The sequence below is a fragment of the Ctenopharyngodon idella genome, chromosome 20 (genome assembly GCF_019924925.1).
Source record: "Ctenopharyngodon idella isolate HZGC_01 chromosome 20, HZGC01, whole genome shotgun sequence".
NCBI lineage: Eukaryota > Metazoa > Chordata > Actinopteri > Cypriniformes > Xenocyprididae > Ctenopharyngodon > Ctenopharyngodon idella.
Window position 1 is genome coordinate 21,569,541 of NC_067239.1, and position 18,215 is coordinate 21,587,755.

General features: G+C 36.5%; 1 protein-coding gene across 5 annotated transcripts in view; it reads left to right on the top strand.

Annotated features, from left to right (window-relative positions):
• The first annotated feature begins 822 nt into the window (after positions 1-822).
• Positions 823-18,215, top strand: part of scml4 (Scm polycomb group protein like 4) — a 32,577-nt gene continuing 15,184 nt past the window's right edge. The window contains exons 1-3 of one of the 5 annotated variants that reach the window (XM_051875622.1): positions 823-1,217; positions 9,511-9,748; positions 17,914-18,140. In XM_051875622.1, the coding sequence (XP_051731582.1) occupies positions 9,547-9,748; positions 17,914-18,140 (429 nt within the window). In that variant the 5' untranslated portion in view covers positions 823-1,217; positions 9,511-9,546. Of the gene's footprint in view, positions 1,218-9,510; positions 9,749-15,283; positions 15,441-17,476; positions 17,547-17,913; positions 18,141-18,215 lie in introns of those variants that run through there. The other 4 variants (XM_051875623.1, XM_051875625.1, XM_051875624.1 and 1 more) reach the window with 4 other exon arrangements.

An 18,215-nucleotide genomic window follows, 5' to 3' on the forward strand; every position in this document is an offset into this window, starting at 1 on the left:
GTATTTCAATCAGTTTTCGTCACACTGACCTTGTGTGGCTTTCCGAACAGGTTGCGATACATATTCAACACCCAAATCCAACATATGAAAATCTTTCTCTTTTTTTCCCCCTTCTGATTTTGAATAGCCTTGAGTAAATGATCACAAAGAACAGTGACATACATTTTCAAAATATAAAATAAACAAATAATTAAATAAATAAAGACGTAGCCTATAACCAGCAAGAAACAATAAATTAAACATAAGAAATTTCTGCAAGATTTTTTAAATTTTTTATTATTATCTCAACACTCAGCTTGACCAAATCATTTGAGTTCCTAAACACTGATTCATTTAATTAATTTTAAATTCTACATTAGCTGCCTGAACAGCTGAATGCGGACAGAAGGGGTTGTAAGACGGCTGGTTGCTAAAATTATAATTTAGCTTACTGTAATTCGAAAAGAAATTGCATTTAACATATTAAAAAATATATATGTTGTATTTATGTTGGCCTAAAAAACGAAACGGATAAATATATTTATAGTGGGCTTAATGTGCAGTGAGCTTTTATGACAGTTGTTGACAACACATTTTAATAAAATGACACTCAGTCTGCTGTATTTTCTTACTTATTGAGTCTGTTGACGATATAAAAACAACTGTTATCAAATCTAAAGTTCAGAAACGTTGAGCATTTCTTTATTAGCGAAAATAACCGGATCGGAAACACTGTTTAAAATAGCTCGCAATCCTCCACGGAATTTCACAAACAAGCTTCATCTGGGTTCAAGTGGGTTTGTTCCAAAACCCAAGAACCGAAGAGAGATTTCCAGCTCCACACACACACACACACACACACACACACACATATACATGCAGTATTTATGCAATAGGTTTTGGGATACAGTCGGATATCCTGTGTGGGTGTTTTACTCTACATCGTTTTGCATACCTAGGCGAAATATATAAACGTTTCACCATACGCCCCCGTGCCTTGCCATTTAATTAGATCCCCGGGGTGCGGATCAGTTTGGCACCGTGTCTGCGTGCAAGCGAAACCGGCTGGGGTTTTTTGCTCCCGGAGCCCTGGCCGCGGTCCTCGCGCGAATACACTTCTGCACCGGCGGCGCGGGAAGAAAATCGAGCCCGCAGTCCAGCTGCTGCTGTTGGGGTGAAGTGTTCTGCACGACTCGGACAGACGACAATCTAAGCGTTGCAGCCGCCGACAAGCAGAGGTAAATCATTTCGGCATTAGCTGCTTTTTCCAAGCGGATCTTTGATCTTGTCAGTGTCATTCGAGACGCCAAGTTCATCGATGCAAATATGAAATGGTCACTGCAATGTCGTCTGACTGGTGATTAATTAACATTATAGACTGTAATTTTTGCAATAACTTACTGTTTGTTACATATCTGTCTGTTAATAAGAGGATATTGAGAAAAGATTGCACGTATTGATGATATCACTGAGGTTTACGTTGGTAGGTGTACAAACAGATTGTTTAAATGACAAATTTTTGCAACTTTGAATCTGCAGAATATCAGATGTATTTATTTATTTTCTTCTAATAATACTAAGAAATATAGGCCTATTATAAAATACATATTATATTTTACCTGAAGATCGGTTTTAATTACACCCACAGTTAAGAAAAGTCAAAGATGAGATGTCTTTAATGTCTCAAATGTTTATCCTAGACAGCAATGAGATTAAATAGAGAAAAATGCTTAAGTCTCCTGCTTTTCTGATTTTCTGAAGAGAAAATGACCCCAGGAATCTCACATGTGTCACCCTAAGTTTCAGAAGAGATCTCAGAAATGTCTCACTGTGCTCAGAACTGGCAAGATACCAAATACTGCAATTAAATGCCAGAGATTCAAAGATTTCTCATCAAATTATATGAGCCATGTACATTCTGTGTCAACAAATGGTTATTTGTGTCTATTTTTATTTCTCCTAAAGATTTTTTGGCTAAGTTGATACTTTAATGAAACATTACTGAGATCTACATTATCTAAGTCTCCTGATTTATGAAGGAGCAACCTCTGAGTAATAAACATTTCCTCTGGGTAGGGTTGTTTATGTGTTTTACTCCGCTGGGACAACCTATCTGCCCCACCTGTGCTGGCTCTTGTTTTGCTGGCAATTTCCCTTAAGTACTAAAGGCCTGCATTTCAGCCTAGTGAGATTTGTGAATAAGAAAGCTGATTATGGTTTGTTTTATTGCATTCAGGTATAAGCAAACTACATTTTGCAGAAAAAAATGGTTTAGTGTATTGTCAGAGCCATTTGTGGACTTTAATAACATGAAAATTTAGTCATGATTTCTAACAGTCATCATTTTGGGATAATTATTAATCCCCCAGTAATGTTTTTCTAAAAAAAAAAGCAACTTCAGGGATTAAGCACGCCTCAAATGTCTCCTGTGAAGGTTCCTTTGCCCCTTGACACCCACACACATACACAATGCAGTGGTGTGTGTATTAACAGACCCTCAGGCACTGTGTCAGAGTGAATAAGTGGATACACACATTCTTTATTATTGAACCAAATAAGCCACTAGAGATGGACTGTGTGAAAGTGTGTCTGGTTACAAGGTTAGAAAAACACGCTGGCGTCACAGAGCACTTCAGGGTCATGCAAAAACAGCCCTGCCCTTTTACAGTTTATGGTATGTTCTATGTGAGGAAATACCACTGCATGACAGATAAATAATTTTCTGTTGACCTTGTGGTGAAGCATCAGAGATATCAGCAGGATGTAGTAGAGCGCCACACATGGAACTCTAAAATTCACCCATGTTCCTGGTCTGAAAATGGACCTGAAATAAGAATTGATTGTGGAGTAATTGGCCCAAAAGTGGCTAATCTTTTTTTTTTTTTGTCATAGACAGAGTGCCTTTCCAAGTGCTGATATGAGCCTGGCAATTTTCTGAAGTGATTCTTGAGAGTATGATTACGCTTGAGATTTAGCTGGGTGAAATTTCAGATGAACCTGAAGGTGATTTAGTTGATCCTCACCATGAACTCCCCTATTTTTATGTGTTTACAAGAACTTCCCCACATCACCATTCACTATTACCATTGTTAGACCCTTCCCATTTCTGATTGCGCTACTTTCCCATTTAGCTTTTTTTATGCAGCTTTCTTCTAAAATTTAGAATCTAAATCTTGCCTTTTGCCCCATGGCTCCCCCTTCTAGTTTTAACTGAGATTTTCAAGTATGTCTCCTAAACACATAAAGCTGAAGGAAGGTGTATTTGAATATTTCTCACTGAATGTCGTCCCGAATGAAATTCAGTCTTCTTGTTTTGATGACTCAGCCTAGGTCAGAGCTCCGCTCTCCTCACAGTCAGAAGGAAGAGTTATTTTAGTTTTTTGGTAAGGTTTTGTTGTGTGTGTTAAGGGTGTTAAATTTATCATAAGTTCTCACTATATACAGTTTTTTGCATCTCAAATGGTTTTGCATTTTGAATGTGTTTTGAGGTTCATTCAGTATGTTATGTGTGTTGAGATTACACAACCGTTCAAAAGTTTGGGGTCAGTAAGATATTTTAATGTTATTGAAAGAAGTCTCACCAAGGCTGCATTTATTTGATCAAAAATACAGTAAAAACAGTAATATTGTGAAATATTATTACAATTTAGAACAACTGTTTTCTGTTTTAAAATATTTTACAATGTAATTTATTCCTGAAATGGCAAGTCTCCAGTCTTCAGTGTCACATGATCCTTCAGAAATCATTCTTATATGCTGATTTGGTGCTCAAGAAACATTTCTTATTATTATCAGAGCTGAAAATGGTTGTGCTGCTTAATATTTTTGTGAAAACTGTGATACGTTTTTTTTTTTTCCCCCAGGATTCTTTGATGAATAGAAAGTTCAAAAGAACAGCATTTATTTGAAATAGTTTTCATTGTCACTTTTGGTCAGTTAATGAATCCTTGCTATGGCCAATATTAGAATTCTATTCTATTTTGTCTAAATGAATAAAAAATAAAACATAAAAAAAATTGATCATGTAAATACTATACGCAAATTTAAGCATCACCACATGATAATTTACAGTATGAAAAATGCATATTAAGTTTGAGATTTGATAAATATTACATTAAACAGTGCTAATATTAAAATATTAGTGTTTTTAAAGATGAATGTTAAGTGAGCATTAGATGATGGCAAAGGTAATCTAAATGTAAAAATAGGGGAAATAATTAAAAAAACTGTAATATATCAGCCAATATTGTGTATCCCAACACGTAATCTTAACATGTCAACCTTACGTGACCCCTCAATGTATTAAAACTCTTTTTAAGGTCACTGATATGCCTAAAGTTTTCATCCTATGTTATTATCATGATTTTAAACATTTTGCATTTCTTTGTTTAATTTTTTTAACAAGTAAAAAATTACTGAGTGCACCTAAGCGTTTTAACATTCCAGAAGGATAATTGTGTTTGTGTAGTGAATGTGAATTAAGAGTCAGTCTGTATTTGTCCTGGGCACAAGTGAATATTAATGTTTAAATTCTGAATGTGTCTGTGTCTCTGAGTCTGTCTTTTGCTGCTGAAGTAATTTCTCAAGGGGAGACTAAGCCTCTCTCAGCCTACAGAGCACAAGGGCAAATACGAATAAATATGATAAAATATGGATGAATGCTAATAAAGCAGTGGCCAAGTGTGGCCCTCACTAAAAGGATTATCTGGAAGGGCAGACATTATTACAGGGTCAGCTGCCAGTCTGCCGTGAGAGCAAAGCATGCAAACTTCTGCATCCAGATTACTCATCTCGGTTTTATTTATTATATAATAACTAAAAGGGGATGAAGGTTCAGGTTTGATTTTTTTTGTGGTAGTGAAACCTAGCTCTCTTTTGAACTGATTTGTTGTGCTGAAGGCTAGGGAAGTATCAAATGTAATCCAGCTGTTAGGGTGTGATATGACTGGGTCTCATTACTCTCATTAAGTAAGTGGTTCATTATTAGTGATTACTTAAACCCCCTGGTAAACTGACTTACATCGCCCATCGGTCACTGTTTATAACCCTTTGTTACACTCGTTTTTTCCCTGGAGTTAGCTCACAGAATATTCAAAGACCAGCGACCACATTGATTTGGTTGTTAAATTAAAATGAGTAATGGAGTGGCCAAAAAAAGAAAAATCAAACAAATTGTAGGACTATTTTTCTCTGCACTCCATACACTGTTATGCACAATTTAAACATCCAACTACTTCTAACATGTAATATAGTGTAATACTCCATCAAATGTCGCAATCCTTGCCTGAATACCTTACAAATCTAGCAGTGATTTGACTTTTTCCATTTAGATGCACACTCTAATATCAAATGTTTCCTTTAGCAGGAAATCTGGACTTATAAAAGTATAATCAAAACCGTATGAGTTGGCAATGGAAAAGGGTTCATGATTCATTAAATTAACCCAATACCCTTGTTTAGGATTATGTTCACGAATACACGTATCGAAAAAGCCACAAAGGGTACCAACCAGAAAAATATATATTCATGAAAACTATAGGTTGGTTCACCTTATGGTTCATTGTTGGACAGAATAACCTGATGTGCCATTTAGATTTCCTCTTAAGACTGTAAAGAAATGGCTCAAAGGATGCTTGAATTAGAAATTAAAAGACAGGAAGAGGGAGAGGAAGGGACTTTTTTTTTTTTGTCTTGTGTGGTAAAAAGTCATCTATTCTCCTCCAGTCCAGTTTTCCTAACAATAGGTTTACTGTTTGGCACAGTTGGCTAATTTGCATCTCATTTTTATTATTACTTTTCTGTTCATCAGTAGAAGTCATTGTGTTTTTTTTTTTGTTTTGTTTTTTTTAACCCTGCTTAAAGTGATTGTCCTCCAAAAAATGAAAATTCTTTCATCATTTGCTCACCCTCATGTAGGGATGGGCGATATGGCCTAAAATCCATATTGCGATATACATCGCAGCCTCTTGCGATAACGATATATATTGCGATATATAAATTATAATAGAACCATTTCAGAACAGGTTACATAGACCCTTAGGAAAGCCAAACTGCTAAATGTATTTTTTTTTAAAGAAATAATCAATGATCAATAGCTCTGATCATGGCTTTAAAGCCACGTCTCTCTACCGTTTGAAAAGGGACCATGTCCTTACACAAGTAAACAGTTATGGCCCTGGTAATTTCAATCCATCGCGGGCTCTTCCTAAAATAAAGAGTACCTTTTGAAAATGACTGTTGGATTGAGGTTTGGATCAGTTCCTGTTTTTTCTGTCCTGCGTTCTTCGTACTGGATCTTGCGGTTGGCTGCATTGCCTGGCAAAACTAAACAACATGTTTAGTTTTGAGGTGGTAGAACAGATTAGTCGTGTTACCTCTCTTAGCTGGAACTTTTGCCCCACACACTCTACAGAGTATATTTTTCTGCTGCTCGTCGGACGGCTTAAATCCAAACCAAGTCCAAATAATAGATGTTGCACCGGTCTTTTTCACGAGCTCCTCTGTTTCGCTGACGCTTTCAGCCATGTTTATTCAAGATGACGAATATGATGATGCGTTGCAGCCGGCTGCAGCTCGTGGCTCTAAATTTTGCGGGTAGATTGCGTCATCAACATGCATTATCGCGATAGTGCAATAGAATTAAAATCTCTATCGTAGGCCATATTGTTTATATCGCATATCGTTTATATCGCCCATTACTACCCTCATGTCACTACAAACCTGTATTTCTTTCTGCCTTCTGCTAAACACAAAAGAACATGTTTTGAAGAATGTTGGTATCCAAATATTTTTGGTTCCCATTGACTTCTATTGTATTTATTAACCAAACAATAGAAACCAATGGGAACCAAAACTGTTTGTATACCAACATTCTTCAAAATATATTCTTTTATGGTACACAGAAGAAAGTCATAGAGAATTGGAATTTTTGGGTAAACTATACCTTTAAATCAGTGCTAAGTCAGGTTGGGTAGCAGGTACTTTGGGGGATGCGTTCCTCTTTAGTTGGTTTTACGGTTTTAGCGTCCTCTAAATTATATCCCTGTTAAATGGCCTTTATTGCAGTTATCAATGTTTCTGAGAGATAAAGAACAGAACATAAAAAAATATATTCTTGAGATATAGGACTGACTTAGTGTGGTAAGTGATTTCATTCCACTGGGAAATGTAACTTTGCAGTGGAGAAACTCATGTAGATTACATATGTAGTTTGTTCAATTTGAAATCCACAGTTTCCTGTAGTTTGTGTGTGTGTGTGTGTGTGTGTGTGTGTGTGTGTGTGTGTATCGTGGAAAACCTTACATTGTGAGGACCAGATGTCCCCACAAAAGATAGTAATACCAGAATTTTTTATTTATTTTTTGTTCCCATGAGGAAAACAGCCTATAAATCATACTAAATTATGTTTTTTTTTTGAAAATGTAAAAATGCAGAAAGTTTTCAGTGAGGGTTGTGTTTAGGAAACCCAAAATCTCTCTGTGTGTGTGATGTCCTGACCACTTTGGTTCATCTTTACTTTAAAGATGTATTGCATCACCACTCGGCAGAATAACAAGCATGCCCACCCAGTGAGTGGGTCAGAAATGGCTGCCAAGACATATTCCTTTGCCAAAAAAAGTGCTTGGTCTGATTTTTTTTTTTTTTTTTATTGCACTGACAAAGATGCCTGGGAACCTCTAATGCAATGACTCCTTCAATACCCTGATTTAAGGACAATGAAAACATTCCTTACACTTCAAAAGGTACTTGTACATGCTTTTATGTGTGTAACTGGAATTCTGGAGTATTAAAAGCTGCTGGAATTTGTTACCCAAGTCCAAGTGTGCCTTGGACATGGACTTTTGCTAGCCATTGCTTACATCTATTCAGGTCGCTATCCAACTCATAGCTGTTTTTTTCCTTTTGATGTATCTCTTGAAGCTTGATGTTGCCCAGAAGTTTTTTTGGATCACCTTGATACAAATGCTTTTCTGCTGTGTGCATTTTCTTCCAAGCTAATGAGGTCTGTTTACTCCCTGAGCAAAACTGAAGCACAACACTATATTCGCACCAATAGCAAAGCGCAAAGGCATTTCTTTAATGCAAAAAACAAAACAAAAAAATTATACAATATATAACACACCCAACAAAAATTTCCTACAAGTATAAATGCACATTAAACACGTTTACATTTTGTCAAGAATTATTTTTCATGATTAGCTTTTGCTCTGTTTATTTTTTTCTTTTACCATAATGTTTTTTTTTCATTGTACTCAGAGACAAGATTGCTCCACTGACAGATGTCTATCCAGACAAACCATTTCCAGACACTTGTTGGGGAAAAATAGTTAAAGGATTAGTTCACTTCAGAATTAAAATTTCCTGATAATTTACTCATCCCCATGTCATCCAATATGTTCAGGTCAAGGTTTTTGAGGAAAAGATTCCAGGATTTTTCTCCATATAGTGGACTTCAGTGGGGTTCAGCGGGTTGAAGGTCCAAATTGCAGTTTCAGTGCAGCTTCAAAGGGCTCTACACGATCCCAGACGAGGAATAAGGATCTTATCTAGCGAAACGATCTGTCATTTTCTAAAAAAAAAAATAAAAAATTATATACTTTTTAAACACAAATGCTCGTCTTGCACTGCTCTGCAATACGCCAGAAAGGTCATGCGTGACGTAGGCATAAGTACCGCGGGAGGGCGAAAAACTCCATCTCATTTGTCCTCCAATTTCATAATCGTCCGATATTTATTTATTTATTTATTTATTTTATTTTATTTTTTTGTAAAGGGCATTTGGCTTAATCTTTGCACATTCGCTTTGTAGACACTGGATCGATACGTCTGCCCATGTCATGCGTGACCTTTGTAATGTGATTACGTCATGCGTGGCAGATTGCAGAGCAGCGCAAGACAAACATTTGTGGTTAAAAAGTATATTTTATTTATTTATTTATTTATTTATTTTTTTTAGAAAATGACCGTTTCTCTAGATAAGACCCTTATTCCTAGTCTGGGATTGTGAAGAGCCATTTGAAGCTGCACTGAAACTGCAATTTGGGCCTTCAACCCATTGAACCCCACTGAAGTCCACTAAATGGAGAAAAATCCTGCAATGTTTTCCTCAAAAACCTTAATTTCTTTTTCAGCTGAAGAAAGAAAGACATGAACATCTTGGATGACGTGGGGGTGAGTAAATTAACAGGAAATTTTCATTCAGAAGTCAACTAATCCTTTAAATAAAATAACATATTATTTAGATTTCAAATCTTCAAAGATTTGTAAATATAGACCTTTAAATTCCCAGTGTTATTATAATCAATTTTATAATTGATAATGGTAATGAGATTCCAATGGCATAGCCTGCTTTTTCCACTCTTCTCCTCCGAGGGTGATGGAAGCCATTTAAAATATATTGGTCATTTTGTTTACATTAGATGTTAGGCTACTTGTTACCTTAAAGGAAACAGTATAGATGTAGCTGTAGAAGTAAATAATTAAATGCACACTAGTCTAATGTTCTCAATTATGTGTGTTTGTGTCTCCCAGTGTAATGTTTTGGTCGATGCGCGAGTCGCTGTGGGAATGAGACTGCGTGGCAGGGATTTGGAGGATTCCACTGTCTCCTGGATACCAAGCGTCCTGGGTGTGCAGAGCGTCAGGCTCCGCCTTCGCCTTGATCGCCGTGACGACAGGGGGAGGGGCTTTTGGCAACTGGTTGACCTGGGAGAGGAAGCGCAGAGTGGGCAGCGGATACGTGATAGGACACCTCCTACTTGTTCACAAAGTAAGACATTCATTCATGATAACTACAGTTCAAAGGCAGAATTCACAAACATATATAATCCATGCTTGATCCTGAATTGCCACGGTGCTGTTTAAAATGATAAGAACTTTGCGTATGGCTAGGAGTTGTATTAGCGTTTTAGTTGTTATGCTCCCTCATGATGCTGTTTACTCACATCCTGTTCTTGAATGGAAAAAGGTCAGTTCTATATTGTATAAAATGCTATGCATACAGAGACCTGTTTGTATAATACCTTCATTAATAGGGGTTTAGATGGCTCTCCAGCTGGTGAAAAGGAGCACAAATATATGAGAGAAGAATAATTGGGCACAAGAGGGGAAAATACAGTATTAGAGAGGATAAGATAGACAGAAAGAATGAAAGAGTGAGAAGATCCTCCGTTCATTACATTGGACCCTGGGATTCTGCGCTGCTTGGCTCCAAAAAGATTAATGGAGATTAATGTGTCATTCTTAATTATTGCAGTCCCTGTTCTCACGCTGTGTGAAGAAAGACAGATGTTCCTCCGCTTTTTATTATGTTTTTTGCTTTTTTGTGGGTGAAATAGTATATAGTACTGTACTTGTCTAACACATACACTAATTTTTGGTGGTATTTTATTTTTTAGATTTTGATCACATGGTCTTCAGTATCAGGATTCCCTTGTCTGTTGCTATGGCAACTTGCCATGTATGAAGTAAATAACTTATTGCTGTTGTTTGTAAGGGCAAACACATCAATTTATTTTCTTTCTTTCTTCACAAAACCCCTCCTCTATGCTTGGCTAGAGGACTTGACAAACAATGCTTGATTTTCTTTTGTAATTTTGATTTGAGTTAGTAGGTGTGTGTGTGTGTGTGTGTGTCTGTGTGTGTCTGTGTGTGTGTGTGTGTGTGTGTGTGTGTGTGTGTGAGTTCACATTATATTGCATGTTTTGTGCATGTGTGCAATCAGTGGGAATGTTCCGGGCATGTGACTCTGAAACCAGAAATTGATGATCGTTGTTTGCTTGGCTCACCTAGAGCTTTTGTTCCAGTGAAAGCAGCATTTTGTTGACATTTTGTGAACATTATAAAATGCTGTGACAATAGTCTCAAAAAAATAATGTGAAAATTGTGACAATAATGATAGATACTGTAAATAATGATCGTTTATTTCTAATGATCTTCTGGTACTTTTTTTCTGATTTCTCTGACATCATGCATGCCACATTTGTCACGGTGAATTAAAAAATTAAATTCCAAAACCTTTTAAACTAAGGTGTTGTACTGTGCTGTCCAGCTTCCTCTCCTTCTCTTCCATTTACATAGACACATACATGAACGTACACTCACACAGTAGTTGTCTGTCATCTGCAGTGTTAATGGGTTTGAGATGATTGAGTTGCCACTAAAGATGAATCCATGACTTTAATTAACTTTTGATTTATTGGCTTCTGTATTCCAGGCATAATTAGAAATTAAATATAGTGATCAGCTGGATGGGTGAATGGCGCCCAGTTCTGCGTCAGGCTGTAAAATGGCTGTCTAAATGTGTTTCGCAGAGTGCAGTGTCCAATGAGACAGCCGTGAATGTCCCTTTTCTGAATTTTATATTTCACTGGTTTTCAACTGATGGGTTCCGGTAATATGCCAAATACTAATATGCCAGGTGTTAAATAACACTTTTGCTGTTGTTTATACAAAATTATCTTATGGAAAAAAGTCTTATTTATTTCCTATCTAGCCTATATGTCACATTAATTATTTCATTATGGAATAATGTGCAAATATTAATATTAAAGGGTTAGTTGACTCAGTATGAAAATTCTGTCATTAATTGCTTACCCTCATGCCATTTCAAACCCATAAGACATTCGTTCATCTTCAGAACACAAATGAAGATCTTTTTAATGAAATCTGAGAGCTTTCTGTCCCTCCATTGACAGCCTACACAACTACCATTTTCAAGCCCCAGAAAGGTAGTAAATACATCATTAAAGTAACTCCAGTAGTTTAACCTCAATTTTATGAAGCAAAGCAAGTGCTTTGTTTGCCCAGAAAACATAATTTACCACTTTATTTACAAAATATTCATCTCCAATGCGCTTTCACGCAACAACATCTGCTCTCGCGTCAACACAACATGCCTGCATCATGGTGCTCTCGTGAACATGCGTTGGAGATTAATATTTTGTAAATAAAGTGGTAAATTATGTTTTTTTGCGTAAACAAAGTACTGGTGTCGCTTCATAAAACTGAGGATAAACTACTGGAGTTACATTAATGATGTATTTACTACCTTCCTGGGGATTGAAAATGGTAGTTGCATAGGCTGTCAATGGAGGACAGAAAACTCAAATTTCAATAAAAAGATCTTCATTTGTGTCCTGAAGATGAATGAGAGTCTTATGGGTTTGGAACGACATATAAATACTGTTTTGATGGTATGTTGGGTCACTATTTAGTTCTAGTGTTATATGTGGGTCCTAAGTCAAAACTATTTGAACCACTGCTTTGATTTGAATAGAAGCTTTGGTTTTGTGAATAATTTGTGTCAGGCTAGCTGGGTTTCTAGCACAGTTTCCATGAGTTTGCTCATTGTTTTTGGTTTGCCTCCTCTTAGTGGCCAGTAAGACGGCTCCCTAGAAACCACTGTCTTTCCAGCCATGGGAGCGGATGTGATTTCTGTGATAGCAGCTAGAACTCTGACTGCCAGCAAGACTCTTTAAAAGTCCCAAAGATAATAACCTTTCTTTCTTTCTTTCTTTCTTTCTTTCTTTCTTTCTTTCTTTCTTTCTCTCTGCATTGGCAAATGTGCTGTTGTCATGGCAACCCACATAGATTATTGATCTTGCTGATGACCCATTTGATTTTCTGTACATGTATTGTAGTTTGAACTTTGCTGGTGCTGCTGTTTTTGTGTTCACGTGTTCATCCATTTGTTGTGTTCAAAGCACGCGGCTCTTTGTGTTTTAAAGGGCTTGTGGGTAAATATATATGTAAATATTGAAAACATGTTGTTTTTGTACTGTGTTTGTTGCATCTTCTAGGCTATTTATTTATTTAGCATTTTGAACATTCTGTGCAATTTTTTTTAAAGGTACACATGCCAACTATATTTTATGCATTTAACAGACATGCAATATAATCATCTTCTTCTAAATTCTTCTTCTTATTATTATTATTATAGTTATTTTTATTTAACTGAAAAGTATGGCATGGTGATACTGAACTTGAACCATTTTTGTTCCAGTTCTGTTTGTTGGTGTGCATTTAGACATTTGCGTGTGTGTGTGGTGGGACTTGAAAGACAATTGTCTTGACCTTCTGTTGACCTGGAAGCAGTTTATCACATGCAAGTTTCCAAGTGGGAGGTCAAGGACAGGTCTGTTTGATGGACGTTGTGTAGAAGTCCCAGTTGTGGGGATGCTGTGTATGTTTGTGTGATGGAAACAAGAAAGTGTACTTTCATAGTGCTTGTAGTCTTACTGAAGCAGCAAAGTGCTGATAGAAGGGGCCAAAATGTAATTTATTGCCTCACTGCTCAATGGTTTAACCCATTTATGTAAAGACTATTCCTGAATCTTATTTCACTGTCCAGCTTACATAGTGCCTAATCTTTAGCCTGTGTATCTAACAACATTCTCCTGTACAGAGCAAGTCAGCAGATACATGACTACACTGTCTGTACACTCGCCAGCATGTGATAGAGTGAGTGTGTGTGGTACACGAGCCAGACCCCCCTCCCACCCCACCTCCGACTCAGGGAGTGCTACACATTCCCAGCGTTCTTCTGAGGGGGGTCGGAAGGGAAGGAGGAAGCTTCTTCCAGCTCTGTACAGTGCTAGGACTCAGTCTGTCAGAGCAGTGTTGGGATTATCCTGTAGTTCCAATCATAACTCCTTCAGTTATCAGGCCAAGACTGGGGGGCTTTATACAACTGCACCTGGTGAAATCATCTGCTTGGGTTTGTCTGGTTGAATGTGTGCATGTGCGCTCCATGGTTAATGAAGCTTCCTTCTCAATGACCTAGTGACAAGTGACTAGCACCACCGCTGATGAGTGAACGTTACGGCAAAGTAAAAACTGATGAAAATAACTAATGAAAAAAGAAGCATTCAGGCAGTGCAGTTATGCGCTGTTGGTTCAGTGTTTGTGTTGTTGATAATAGGCAAGTTTTATATTTCCTCTGGTTTGCCTTTCTATATATTAAAGCCTATATGGGTTTTCTGATGTTTTCTTTTTTATAGTACTTGTATCAAAACTGCAAAATGGTGGTAGGCCTTCTGTGATTCACAATAAAGCACCTGAATTTTAATAAAAGAGGTTAGATAAAGTATTGTCCTTCAAGCTTCCATAAAGAGGTTATAAGGGTGTTTAAAACTATGGAGTTTGAAGTCCTTTGTATAAGATTATTAATTATCCTGAAAGGGACTAGAACATTCAAGAGCTGGAGGTAATATTTATTTACTTGTTTATTATTTATTGTTTGTTAGCTCTTAATACGTAAAACAAATATTTTGCATCATGAGTTCATAGCTTGTCAATGTCACTAAATAATATAACGCTACACTATTTAAGCTATTACAATCTGTGTAAAATGTACTTATAATAACAAGAGACTGTAGAACTTTAAGTAACATTTTTATTATAGAAAATATCATTTCAAACACATGTAAAAGGTACTGTAGGTATACATATTTGTTAAATATGATAAAATGTTCTCAATTACAAGCTACTTCATGCTTTTTACCACTTTTTTTTAACAGTATTTTAGATTACAATTCCATGTGTTATTTTTTTTTTAATAATAATAATATAATAATATATATAATATATAGTAAGGTAACCTACAGTTATTAACTGTAGGCTAGTACTAACATTTTACATAACATTTACAGTATATTAAAATTATTATTATTTTTTTTTTTTGCAGTGTCGTTGCAGGGTTCATTATGTCTGCAGAATATAGAAAAAACTTGAAATCAGTTTCCTGTCCAAATTATGTGAGAGAATGCTTGTCATTTTTTTTGAAGGTTTTTAAATGTTATATTAATGTCTCACTATAACTAGGCTGCCAATTTGTTGTAGTTTAGCCTGTAGATTTAAACCTACAGGGAGAATGTGCAAAATCAGTTTTACACATTTAAAACGTTATTTTGAGTATTGCCCCAAACATTTAACTACTGTAAAGGTTTTTTCGTTTTTTTTTTTCTTGTAAAACAAGTCGCCAGCTCTTTAAAATCATGTAGTTATTTATTATGTAGTATATTAATTATACATATGTAATTAGGAATATTTATTTTTAAATAAAAAGGAAATCGAAGAAAATAGCTGGTTACATCATAAATATTATTTTTTAAATCGGCTAACAAAATTCAGTCCATTAGCTTTTGGCAGTGGGCATTGCGTTTTGGGAGTCTTGGCTGCTCTAAACGCTGCTGTAGTGTAAATTATTCCGCAGGCTCTGCATCAGCATACGACTATGGCAAAGGGAGGATGTTAGGCGCCCAGTTGCCATGACGACAGAAAGGGGACGATGTAGCGACTGCGGAGCGCGCGGTGGTATCGAGAGCGCGCGGTGGAGGCTCTCAGGGCTGGCGGGGGTTTCAGAAGCGGCCGGTCTGTGAAGCGACAGAGGCACGGAAGCGCGTTTGATACGCTATTCTTGACATTGCTGATAACGAATCCGCTCCAGAGCTGAGTGGTCGGTGAGTGTTCATACATTGAAAATACGTTTGCGTGCCGCTGATTTTGCGGTGAGATTAGGGGATAAGGAAGTCAGACCGCGCGCAGTGCAACACGGCTCGTAAACATGAACACGCACATGAGGAACGGTGCTCTATTTTTGACGCTCTATTTTTAATGGCGCGCGCTCTCTCTCAGGCTGCTTTCTGAACGGTTTGCCGTGCACCGGTTCATAAATTCATCGGAATTAGAATGGATTTATGCAGCTCTGTAGGAAACACATCACAGTGCTTGAGAAATAGATTAATGTAATTACGCATGGCCTGGCAGATGCATGGGAGAGAGCGCGCAGGTGAGCGGAAATAATCTGTTTAGAAAGTGCATAGGAAAATAACTTGGAATTAGGGGCATTCCTATTTATCTTGTAGACAAATAATAATTATCAAAACAACCCATTTCTTTATATTTCAGCATAATATGTCACATGACATATGTTACCTGATGCTTTGGGCAAATAACTTTGTATTCTTACTATTCTCATTTAGCCTTTTGAATGTTTGTCTGGAAAAGCAGATGTAGATTCATGTCTTTCTTATTTCTGCTTTTACAGCCGAGCTTCAAACTGTCTATTGTCTGTGCACACTACAGTGAATGCACTTCACGCATTGCATGGCATATTTACTGCTCCCCTTTAAAAAATTGAATATGAAGGTAGTGTGTTCTGTGTATTCAATTACAGAAGATTATAATGTAACATGATAGATATAAAATAACATTAAAATAAAGTAAAATGAACAATAATTAATCAACCTAATGTATTATTATTATTATTATTATTATTATTGTATTTATGAGATAAAAATATGTCTTACTAGTTTCTTTGTCCGAGAAATCATAATTAAATCCTAATAATTTCTTTTCACCTTAAAAAGGTCTAGGTTCTACAGAGTTCCAGGGAATACTTAGTTAAAAAGGAAGGATGAGAGAGGAGGAGAGCAGGGGAAGCCGTCTGTCAGGGCTGATCTTGAGGCCAGGCGCCACAGCTGGAGGGGGAGGGGATGAGAGTGAATGAGGGCTGGGGGAGGGGGACTGACTGACTGACTGAGTGAGAGAGAGAGAGAGAGAGTTGGAAGAGCACAGGATAGTGAAGATGCTTTTATGTGGCACAGTGTCTGTTTCTTCCACACTCTGCACAGTGTAAGCCACCTCACAGCTTCACCACCAAGCTTTTGTTTTTCAAATAATTCCTCAATTAGTTCATTGAGAATTTCATATTTGTATGATTTGAGTATGTTTTTCTGCTATTTATCCAATAAATATAAAAGTTCCTTTGTGTAATTATGGTCAGACTGTCTTATATTTTTTTGCATTGTTTATTTATTTATTTATACTAGTGATGTTTCCAAGAACTGCAGCTAGTTTGCAACTTATAGTCTTTCTCAAAATGAATATGTTAAAGCTGTAATTGACTGTAATTTGAATTCAGACAGTTTTGGTTTTGGTGGGTTTGGTGTTTATTTTTTGTGAATTAAGTTAAATGGAAATTGCAGGGTTCCCATGGTCATGGTAAACCTGTAAATATCAGGGAATCTTAAAACTGTGATTTCTAGACATGGAAAAGTCATTGAAATGAATGTATTATTTCCTAGTTATGTCCATTTCTAAACTATTTTAGCAGCTATAATTGCTACATTTATTATTTTTTCTTGTTCTATTTTTATTTATTAATTGCTGTATTTTTGCTCAGTTCTAAATTTTCATCAGCTAAAATTGCTATTTTTTTTTCTTATGTGTACGTACAGTGTACCTACCTAAGAAAGTAATGGGCAATACAAGGTAACTACATGGGTTAAGGTTAGGTTTAGGGGTAGGTTCAGAGTTAGTACTTATTTATTAAGCAGTTATTATAATTACTATTATAAGTATGTAGTATGTGTGGAACAGGACTGTAAATTAAAATGCTACTATTTTTTTCTTTTACTATTTTTATTCAATAATTTCTATACTTTTCTAAATTTTCATCACCTAAAATTGCTATATTATATTTTTTTTCTTTCAGATTACTAAAATTATCCGGTAATCACGAATGACTGACGAATGAAAAGTCATGGAAATTCATTGGTCGAAAGGTCTGGGAACCCAAAATTTCTTACTGACTACACAGAATTGTGTGTGTGCGTGTTGTAATTGGTGGGTACATTGGCGAGTTACATGATGAATTGATGGTTGGGAATTACAAAGGTTGTGGTATGCGTCTTCGTTGCTGTTTATAACTTTGAATTATCCAATGAAACCCAAACCATAGTAGACATGTTGTACAATTGAAAGTATTTGTAAGGGCAATCTCCATCACATGATGCAGTTGACAGTACACATGGCAGTATTTGATAATTTTTACTTTCAATCAAGAAAAATATTCAGCACATAGTATTAAAAATGATGAAATATCACTGTAAATGCAGTTGAACATTCTGACATTGTGTTATTTTCTCTCAGGTCTGATGAGTATTCCTGCTGCTGCATCAGTTCAATCAGGGGGTGGAGAGATGCAATCACCTGGGGCCATTAGCCCCTCCTTCCTCCCGCCCCCAAGTGGAAAAGTTCCAGGTCGCAAGAGGGGTCGCCCACCCCTGAAGAGGCACCCGGAATATCAGAGTCGCTACCCAGAATCCCTCCCACCCATTAAAGTGCCTAAGAAAAGAGGGAGGAAGCCTGGCTTTAAGGTCAGCAAATATCAGAGTGTTTGTGTGTTCATTTAAATATGAGTATGCATTTGTAGGCCACAAAGATAAGGAATT